Here is an 11,291-nt window from a genome sequence, read left to right on the forward strand (position 1 = left end):
ATACAGACCACTTCATACCGGAAGTCATTCGTTTGCTCCTGTTAAGCTGACACTGATCACTGCAGATAAAATAAATAAATTATCAACAAAGTGATGGTCATTTTAATGATCTTGGAAACGTGTGGAGGGATTTTTAAATACACAACATGAGGTCAACTAGCCTGTTTTTGTTTTTTTTATTTGTCAAATAGACAATAACAGTTGTGAAACATGATCTGATTCAGTATCATTCATAATTGAACGCTCATGAAAGGCCTACTGTAGGATATCCCTTCAGTGTGAAACCAAACAAATGGCTGATTAATTCACAATCAATAAAATCAAAAAGCACTAAACACTAAACAATCACAAGACACATTTCTTGCTCTATACTATATTCAAAATGCAACAAAGCATTTAGACTGTCCGTTTGTAAGTTTTTTTTTCCTTTCACATATTTGACCTAAGGTTCATGAAATGTGGGTATTTCAATATTCCCAAAATATATGCACAGCACAAGTTTCATTGTTTTTCATGGCTGACCGGCTAGGGTGCAAGTTTCATAAAACCAGAGGACGTTTCCCTCCTCAAGACACTCGAGATTCTAGCCATATCCTCATTGTAACGGTGAACTCTTGGTGGGAATCATTATTCTAGACTCCATGCTTCTGATCAAAGGCACTGAGGAGGAACAGAGAAACATTTTAATGAGTTTAACATTCAACTTTTCCTTGATAAAATAACATGGGCTTAAAGTACATACAAATGAAAAAAAAACAGGTGAAAAATCATAACTTTACACCATCATTGAATAGAGTTAAGGTTCTTCAATTTCACCATTAAAATACTTGAATCTTTATCACAACTGTACTGTTTTTTTACTACACTTACCATGTCTTACCATCCCAGATATGATTTTTGTGATGCTGAAATGTTTCCCTAACTGTAAATATACCTTTATAGGTCCAGACCCAGTCCAGATCAAATTACTGTGCCACTGCTTCTTTCCCCACTTCTTGCCTTGCCCATTTACGAATTAAACTATAAACTGCTTCCTGGGTAGTTCAAAGCTCATTCATCCAATTCTTCCCCTCTTGAAAGAATTTGAATTTCAACAGTATGTGATGCTTTACTTTAACATGATGTCACAGGTCCCATCTGCGGTCATTTTGTGGCAACCACTTTTACTGGATCCCTTTAGGTCCTGGCTTGAAATAGTGGATATCACTCAATGAGCGGAAAACCCGTTTTGGACTGGGTAAAATGTACTGCAGAGATCATGAGGCCTAGTTCTAGTTCCTTTCCAGTCAGCATTTCAAGATGCAAAGTAACTTGTGTGCAGAGCAACCCATTGTAATGCTTCAGTTAACCCTTTGACTTGTCTGACATTAGGTCAATATTCTCTACACTACCCAAAAATCTCAAAAACACCACAAAACCAGATTTGACGAGAATGTGACAGACGTCAGGTGAGGCAAACCAAGCATCCGGAAGCTAAGGAAGACAGTTATAAAATCTCATGAGGCACGTAGCGCCTTTGGCTGATTTGTCACCCTACCTGTATAATACACACTGGAATCCCATCCCTCCTTCAGCCAGGCCGAGTTCCTGGTCTCCTCCCGGGACTGGAGGCTTTTGTAAGCTTTAAACAGAAGTCAATAAATAATAATAAGCCAATAAATCATATCATATGTGGATGGATTTGTGTCAGTCTTGTAAAAACATTTTAGTTTTAATGAGACATCTATACCATGGATACACTTATTGTCAAATGTTATTTTTTCATATGAAATCAACTACTAATTTCAGGCATATTGGATTTTAGTTATACAAACATTTCTCAGAGGCAGAGCTGCTCTGGCGGCAGAAATAATCTCATTGGTCGAGTTAAATCTCAGTGGGCGGAGCCAGAGAATCACAGTTTTAGTAAAGTTAGAGTTCGACTAAAGCCCAGAGAGAGACTAGCTTGTATTCATGAAGCCTAGCGCTCTTACTGCTAACAACCGTTTGTATTTTCATTAATATTTTGACCAGAGTTCCTTCTTTGCCATTCAAGTCTGCCAGTAAGCTAACTTGCGCTCTGGAAAACTGTGGTTCTTTGGCTCCGCCCACTGAGGTTTAACTCAACCAATGCGATTAGTTCTGCCTATAGAGCTGCTCTGCCTCCGAGAAATGTTTGCATAACTAAAACGCCAATCTGCTGACTTCAGCTGACCAATGGTTTTGGTAAATTATAACCCGATTCCTGCCATTTTTCCCTTGAGCAAGGCACTGAAGCGTTCCCTTGCCCACGCCCCAAAACACCTGAAACAACCGAGCGACTCTCTGAGGTGACGTACCCCACATGTACTCACCCCACAAGTGATGAACGACATACAGGTCGCCGATCTGCGAGAAGAACCCGCCCACTGCTTCACTGTTTTCCTGTCTGTATTTGATCGCCCTCGCCCTGTTGTAAGAGATGATATTATCAGGAATATAAAACGAGAACACACCTGAGATATCTTACAGAGACACTTGCACCGGTTATGAAATCACTTCTTGGCTACTGACATTTACACTACAAGTCAAAAGTTTGGCCACACGCAGTTTTCTTTATTTTTTACTATTTTCCACATTTTAGAATAATAGTAAGGACATCAAAACTATGAAATAACACAAATGGAATTATGCAGTGTCCAAAAAAAGTGTTAAAAAAAATCAAAAATATCTTATATTATATAGATCAAAATGGCTTTAAGATAATGAAAAACATAGTACATTCAATCAGGTGTGTCCAAACTTTTGACTAGTAGTGTATATTTTTTTAAAAGAATTAAGTTTGTCAAGCCTTACCAGTGGTTGCCCCATTCAATCATGGTTCCTGGCTGAAACAGATATGAGGGACAGGTTAAAGATGAACAGTTACAAAATATTTCAGAGCTGCATCACCTCTTCTGGACAGCTTTATCAGATGGTGGGATGATGACAGACACGGCTTTGAACAAGCAAACTTGATGACTATCTCATCCTAGCTTTGATGCACCAAATGGAGCATACTGTGCATTACACACAACAGAAGTGCTACGATATGAACAGTGACAGTCAAACCAGTTTATCAGTGTGTTCACAACATGTTTACCTTACACAGACCAACCTACACTATATGAGCTCAAATGAGATGCAGCTGTTCTGACTCAGGAAGAACTTTACATGTGTCAGTTGCAGACAGATTTCATCATAGTTGGTTTATAGTCAGTGGCCACTTTATTAGGTACACCTCTCTTTATGCATACAGCTCACTCCTCCAGACGGTGAGTCAAAAATGAAGCATTAAGTATAAAGCCAGACACACTAGTTCCAGCATCTCAGAAATGACCAACCTCCTGCGATTACTGCACACTACAGTGTCTAAAGTTTACCAAAAATAGTGTGATCAACATGCATCCAGTCAGCGGCAGATGAGGTCAGAGGAGAATAGCGAGACTCGTTCAAGCCAACAGGCCGCAAGTATGCAAATAACGTCTCAGTACAACAGTGATGTGCAGAAGGGCATCTCAGAACACACAACGAACCGTTTTTGTTTTTTGAGGATTATTTTTTGGGCATTTTTGCTTTTATTTGATAGTTGAGAGATAGACTGGAGAGACTGGAGAGAGAATGACGTGCGACAAAGGTCCCGAGCCGGATTCGAACCCAGGACTTTGCAGTTACCGTATTTCCTCTAATAGTGGCCCGGGCCTTTATTTACCTCAACTGCAGAGGGTACCAGGCCTTTATTGGAAGCAGGCTTATATTAGAGACAGGCCTTTATTTCTAATTCCCTCTGTTTGATAAGTATATTTGCTCAAATTTTAGTACGAAGCCTCCTTGTTTTCTGATCTGCTTCTGTTGGGGTACGTTAGGTAGACGTTTTTTTGTTACTGCAATGCATTACGATAATTACGGTAATCGACGACGGCACACTCCAGACACTTCCGCCGGCCGAGCCATCTTGTGGCACTTGTACGTTACTACAAACTACACTTACAAACAGGCACCAGGAGTTTACCGGTATCCACCGTTGTTTGCATGTAAGCTGAAGCTAACTGAAGCTAACTGAACCTGGGCGCCGATGTGTTCCCGGTGATCCGGCCGAGATTTCGGCAGGGGTCCGGGGCTTGGATCGGGAGGATCAATGCGGGCCGTGGGCGCGGTGGAGAGGCGGCGGCGGAGAGAGGAGACGGACACGGTGCAGCCATATACTAGGTTTTGACCTAGTCTTGTTTCCTTTGTTTTTTCCCCCGGCCTGTATTTGAGACCGGCCTTTATTTGTTCGTGTCGACGACGGCCCCGGCCATTATCGGAGACCCGGCTTTTAATTGACTACAGGCCACTATTAGAGGAAATACGGTACATGGTTTCCCGCCTCAAGCTAACTGAGCCACCAGTACGCCCGCAACTTGTCGAACACTGAAGTCATATGGGCTGCAGTGACAAAAGACGATGGTGGTGGTGTAATGGTGTGGGAAATGTTTTCTTGGCACACAGTGGACTCCTTAGTACCAGTGGAGCATCATTTGAATGCCACAGCGCACCTAAACATTTTTGCTGACCAGATGAATCCCTTCATGGCCCCCTTCATGGCCACAGTCTACCTTTTGTCAAACGGATGGTTAAAAGCTGTTTCAGAGGCTTTTCCAGCCTGCCAAGCATACAATTCTAGGGGAAAATGAATATACGAAAAGGGAAAAATTCAAAGATATCAGCTTTCAACTGCTTCAATACAAAAATGTCCGTATCTGCCTTCAAAAACCAATAACAGGGGTTTGCCTTAGAGACTCACTTGGCTAAGGCGCATACCGTGTAACCGCGATGTCCTGGGACCTTTGTCACATATCATCCCATCTCTCTCTCCTAATCTTTTCTGTCTGTCTATCTCAACTGTCAGCTGTCAAGGGCAAAACAATAATATAAAAAAAAAAACATTCACTATCTTTCTGCCTCATCCCAACAAGACCCCTTGAGGGCCCTGGACCACACTTTGAAATCTACTGCTATAGACAATGGTTTACCACATTAAGGGTAGTTCCTTGAGTCATATAGTTACCTTGAGTTTGTAGGTACGCATTTCATAGATGTTGGGTCCTGGTCTAGGCAGGGGTTCGTTCCAGAAACTGAACTCCAGGAGAAGCTGGTTCCGTCTTGAAATCAACATTTTTGCCCTCTCTTTCCGAAACTCTAAATATTCCTTCAGAGAGAAAAAGCGATAATAACGTGCAATACATAAAAATATACACTTTACAGGATATGTAAAAAAATACAAAGCTTTTCCACCCCTCATGACTGAACTAAAATTCAGCAAATTAGATTCAAATTCAATTCAATTTAATACCAGTTTCATTTTAAATATCAGTTTCATCTTTATAGGACATCTGCACTTTGTATTTTCCATTATTCTATGTGAAATACTTACATAAACCAATAGTCTTAACAGCCTACCTTGTTATTGTTCAACTTGTTGAGGCATTCAGTCAAGGCTGGGTAGCCTCCTCTATATCGCCAAAGATGCACTGCAGAGACAGAACAGCAGATGTCGCTGTTGCACTGTGTAAACTCTAACAACGACCCACACAACCAACAGATTCCTCCATCAGTGTGTGAGCAGTTTTTGCCGTCAGGAGTTTGTAGATGATATGCTTTTTAGATAGTGCGTACTATATTGTACACCGTCATGTGTATAAGGAGATGCATGGTGTTTAGTCATCTTTGGTTGTGTATGGAGCATTTTCTCTGTATGTTTGTCTGCCAAATTATTTACAACCAAACTGCAACCACTCAAACTGAGCAGAGACACTCATGAGGCCTTTAGACAAAAATGAATCCAGTACCCAGCACACCGTGTAGAGGCTGCGATCGCTGAGAGGCCATTATGAATTACAAGCGGAAAGCAGTTCTTTGACTGCCTTGTTTCTCTCTTTTCTCCAAGTTAAAGGTCCCATATTGTGGAAAACTGGATTTCCCTTGTCTCTTGGATTATAAGGATTATTGAAAGGAGTTGAAAGTGCTATTTAAACATTGTGAAAGTATTCAAGTTGTTGCCGGTCGGGAATCCAAAGGACCCGAACATTAGAAAGGAGTGGCTGAAGTTTCTCTTTTCCCAAGATCCACAAAATTTTTGTCCCAACTTGAGTGTTTGTTCAGCACATTTCAGCGCTGATTGCTTCCTCCTACAGGCACAATACAATGCAGGATTTGCAAAAAAGTTACTGTTAAAGGATGCCGCAGTTCCAACTTAATTGGGTGTGGTGTGGTGTGGTGTGTTTCTGTACTGTTGCAATGCTCCTCACCAGCTTGGTCCTGGTCCCCGTACCAGGTGTTCCAGCTTCCTACCACCTCACATGGGTAGTCCTGGTCAAGATGGAGCCTGTTCTGCACCTCGATCCTGAGGTCAGTATGAAAAAGTAGAAATACTTAACACATACTGATCCTGTAAATGTGTCAGTAAACCAACTTAATGTCATAGTTTAGGATATACACAGACACTGAGAGCTACAGCAAATAGAAGGCAAGTGGAGAGCTTAAACCCCGCCAACGCCCAAAGACATCATTTCTATCAAAAGTTAAATTGATATCTTGACCCTGCAAACACACCCTTAGGATTTGGAATCAAATCTATCTCTGTTAGTTTAATAGTTATTGCCAAAAAACTCTAATAGTCCAGCGGCAAAAATTCCAGATCATCACCAAAATCTAATTAATTGCTCATTGGCCCAAAGCCTATCCACCAAATTTCATGTAAATCCGTTCCTAAGTTTTTGAGATATCCTGCTGACAGACATAACAACACAACAACCTTGGCAGAAGTAACAAGCGGAGTGTTTATAAAGCGAAAACACACTTCAAGTGTGGAGAACATACTCACTGCAGACTGTTGTAGGCTTCCAGGCACTCTGGTTTGACATTGTGAACTGAAAGAGAGAGAGATTGGAAATGGTCGTTTTAAAATACAAGCAACAATCGAATTCTCCAACAAAGTAATTTCACACTTCTGTATATAGAAGTCTTTGCTGAATCACTTTCAACAGGCTAGGGCTGATACGGTGTTCAAATTGAAAGCCTGACGTGGTGCGATGCACGTCACAGAAAAGATCAAAGTTGGACAGGATGATGCACTTCTCTGCGATACAGAGGCAAGAGCATCGCCGCACACTCAAAGAAAACCAAATGTATCTGAAGTTACATGCCACACTTCATAGACTTTATACATTAATGTAGCATAACATGCGATCACCAATGCATGCTGGCCGTATGTGGCTCATCCGTGTAGAGTTGAACAATTAATCTGAATCGCAATATGAACTTCTGCAATTTCCAAATCGCAGAGGCTGCAATTAGTTGCTTAAGAGAGAGGGGCGTCCAAAATGGATTTCTAAACAAGGTGTTTTAGAACTGCAGGTAATCTTTGGTCTATAAATCAAGTACAATATTGCTAAAAACGTTTCATCATACTCAAACTCAGTAAATCATGTACACTGACATGTATTTCTTTTTAGCAAAATCACTTTCAAGTTCTAAAAAAAAAAAAAAAGTCATGACAAGAAAAACTTTTAAATCGCAGTTTGAATCGCAATTGCAATATTCTGTCAAATAATCACAATTAGGCTACATTTTTTGTCAATATCTCTCAGGCCTACATCCATGCTTACTGAATACCATCCTACAATGCAATCATCTACAATCTTCTTGTGCTGCATTTAGTCTTCTGTAAGGTCACTGGGGCCGGTATGCATTAAATTATGGTAATTATTTCACTGTTTTCCGCAGAGACAAACTGAATGTCATATAGAAGCTAAATTGAATCCAATTCAATACAATGTGGTGTAATTATATCACACTCGGCTGGGTTTGACCCTCAGCGACCCCTCGCTTAGAGCAAACCAGGCATTCGCTCGCGGATAGCGCACTTCCTCACTGAAGAAGCTTTATGCCTACATTGCATTTTGTACAGGTTGCTGGTCTCTTTCTTTGACAGCAGGTTGGAGTGGGCATCTTTCCTGGCATCGACTTTGTGCACAAACAGGGAACGGAACCAGCCTTTGTCACCGCTCTCTGAAAACCTCCTACACAGAAACAAGATGAAAGAAAAGTTTCACAAAGGCTGAAAGCAACAACACAGAACAGAGAAGCTGCTGGTATTAGAAACACGAAAACAAACAAACAAAAACTTTGAGAAGCACGGAGATGCGAATGACATATGGGAGGCTAAAAGACACTTATGCTGATATCCTTTGAGATGAGAAGCATGCATACTGTATGAGTGAGTGGGCCTAATAGCTTGTGTCTTTGACATAAAACTTGTTTTCGCCCACTGTCGCTGTGGGTTGGATAAAAGATGAATACCACTCACTTCATGAATTCTTATTATTCTTTTAGTCTAGGAGGCTCCAATCAATATTTGAACATGAGAAACTGTCTCTCAGAGCCGGAGAACAGAGAAATGAGACTTGAACCTGTGATGTCTTCAAGCTGTACCTTCTGCAGCGATTCCACACACAATAAACTGGGAAACATGGTAAAAGTGACTGTGAAAGCGACCAAGGAGGATTCCTCAGGACTGAACACACTACTACATAAAACTGAACTGAACCAGTTTGTGGCTCAAAAACGTATTAGCCTATACAAATCCTGCCGAAAATGTTATCAGTATTTAATTAAAGTGCATACAGTTTGTCTTTTTAAAATCATGCTTCTTTGAAACAGCGATTGCTCAATAGTTACAGGCAAACAAAATCATACCTATTGTCTCATGCAAAGTTAAAATAAAACTGCAAGAGAAAACTAAAAGATAAAATCAGGAGAGCATGATCATAATAAACTTCATTGATCCCCATGGGAAAGTTATTTTTGTTTGCCCCTCCCCCCCCCCTCCACAGGGAGGTCAGAGGTCAGAGGTCAGGATCAGATACAGAGCAACGGCGCTGGAGCTGGTAGAGATTTAGTGTCACAGGGTTCGAACCCAAGTCATCTGGTCTCTCCAACCATTAGGCCACGCTGCCACCCAGGGAGAGCAGTCCTACTGAAATTTATGAGATTGGCTCCACAGTAGATACGCCTTAAAGAGCGTGTCGTGTCTTATCATGTAACCTTCCAGTCTCACTGGTTCAAAATGTGTCACTCACATGATAAGCATGAGAAAGCTGGACAATACAGCTTACAAGTCTCAAAATGTATTCAGCTGTTAAATAACTAAACACAGAGAACCAGAAGACTGAGGGTGACGTACGTCTAATTTTTGAGAAAGTCATAAAATCCTGTTGACACCCGCTTTCACTCCCAAGGACCGACCAACTAGGCCTATACATTTCTAAATAACAATGAATAATCAATCAAAATGATTAGGTCTATCGTCAGACTACTGGCCCAAACTGAGGCCTTATGTTGTGTTTATGCTTTTTTTTTTTTTTTTTTTTAGTCTTTTTACAGGGTTCCCACACTCACTTGGACATCAAATTCAAGGATTTTTCAATTACTTTCAAGGTCTTGCCTGGTGACATTTAAAGCACTCAAAATTGGCCTGTTTTGGGGTGAGACATGACATTGATCAAAGATAAGCATCATGGAGGCTTCATTGTTTTACTCATGATCTTGTCAAGTCCTGGTGAAATCATTCATTTGAAAACTGCTGCTGTATCAACATAAATATCTATCACAGGGTCACACATATCACCGAATAACCTGATATGGGTCAATCTCAGTGCTCAGCTGATCAGGTAGTTTACACAGGGAACTACTTTAGGAAATACCCCTGTTACCCTCTGAAGACATAGTTTAGTTTAAAGTGTTTTAGCCAAGTATTTTGCAAACACAGAAACACTGTCCTAAATGATCTTGTTAACTAAGCATGTGTAGTGTAGAGGTAAAGATAAACACCGGGCACTATGGTTTACTGCAAAAAGTGTCTCCTCTGGCAGCCAATAGTAAGTTTACAGTAGTTTACAGGACAAAGTTCAGTGATCCAGCAAATGATTAAAGTTGGTTTGGAAACTGTACTGCTGTTTTCTTGGTTATGACCCTGTCTCCTACCTATTAGTGTTAATAGAACATAAAGTAATGCACTTATTGCTTTGATTTACTTTGACATCTAATCAATAAAATTAGCAAAAGTTGCTGTACTGAATGGGGGGGAAAAAACACACCTTACAAACAAACCCTAACCCAGGAATAATCAAATATAGGCCTGTCCTGGCACCAATAAAATGTTAGGTTTACGCATAGGAGTAGAAAATGTTCAGTTTAGGCAAAGTAAAGAGTTGGTTCATGTCAAATAAAGTAATTGATTCATCTTTTTTTTTAAGTTTGAACAAGAAAATGTAGTAAGCCAGAGCAAATGCAAGAGAATTTCAGATTTACCGTTAGCAGCTGAAAGTCAATCAATCACATGCTTTAAATCAATCATGCTAGCATAAAAAACAAACTCTTTACCTGGTGACTTGCTGCAGATTGACAGAATATCTGTAAAGCAGCTTTCCTTTAGGCCACACAAAACTAGTCGTCGCCATGTTCCTCCGAAAAGAAAGTAGAAACTTTTCTTTGACACGAGGTAAACAGAGTTAGAGCTCTGGTTAATGTTTAGCTCCCTATCTCTGCTGTTTTGACTGCTAATCCCTAAAAAGCACGTTAGCGCGCCGGAGATTTAAAAAGACACGGGGACGCGCGTCTCTGTTACGCAGTACGCAGTGATCAATACGCACAATCGATCAGACCTGATAAATTGAGTCTGCCTTAAAAAGTTAGATTAAAAATGAAAAATAACCCTGTAATAAATTTAAGATGCTATACAAATGTCACAGCAAAACTGTAAGTCCCTATATGAATATTATTAAGGACATTTTGATACATTAGCTTTTACGTGATTCTATGGCCTGTAATTTTATTTATTTATTTAATTAATTAATTATGTTGTTATATCTAGCCTACCGCACTTTGAAACCCTGTTTATTTTAGTCCTTCCCCTTATTTTATTGCATTTTGTGTTCAGTGCTTAATTATTTTAATGTTTTTATTTTGCTTCGTGTTTGTAAAACACTTTGTAACTCTTCTTTTGAAAAGTGCTATAGAAATAAAGTTTATTATGATTATGATTATTATTATGGTTATTATTATAATATTACAGGAGATTAAAAAAAAAAAAAAAAACACCATAAAGTCCATAAGGTCACTAAGTCACTATAGCCACTATGTAGCCTATTGACTACCATAGATAGACAGTAAGTCCCTAAGTACCAAGGAGTATTATAGGAATACTTTAGTGATTTGTTGTTAATGATCTGTATTTGGAATTATCATACACT

At 40.0% G+C, this 11,291-nt stretch overlaps 1 protein-coding gene across 1 annotated transcript; it reads right to left on the bottom strand.

Moving 5' to 3' along the window:
- Positions 1–259: 259 nt before the first annotated feature.
- Positions 260–10,502, bottom strand: nipsnap1 (nipsnap homolog 1 (C. elegans)). The gene is made up of 10 exons (XM_071897693.2): positions 10,423–10,502; positions 7,933–8,060; positions 6,863–6,908; positions 6,288–6,382; positions 5,440–5,510; positions 5,048–5,188; positions 2,815–2,846; positions 2,334–2,428; positions 1,538–1,621; positions 260–660 (listed from the first exon to the last, which is right to left on the bottom strand). Exons 1-10 carry the CDS (start codon positions 10,497–10,499, stop codon positions 596–598), a joined length of 834 nt encoding a protein of 277 aa, XP_071753794.2. The 5' UTR covers positions 10,500–10,502; the 3' UTR covers positions 260–595.
- Between the last annotated feature and the right edge of the window lie 789 nt (positions 10,503–11,291).

Source organism: Centroberyx gerrardi, chromosome 8 (assembly GCF_048128805.1).
Source record: "Centroberyx gerrardi isolate f3 chromosome 8, fCenGer3.hap1.cur.20231027, whole genome shotgun sequence".
Taxonomy (NCBI): domain Eukaryota; kingdom Metazoa; phylum Chordata; class Actinopteri; order Beryciformes; family Berycidae; genus Centroberyx; species Centroberyx gerrardi.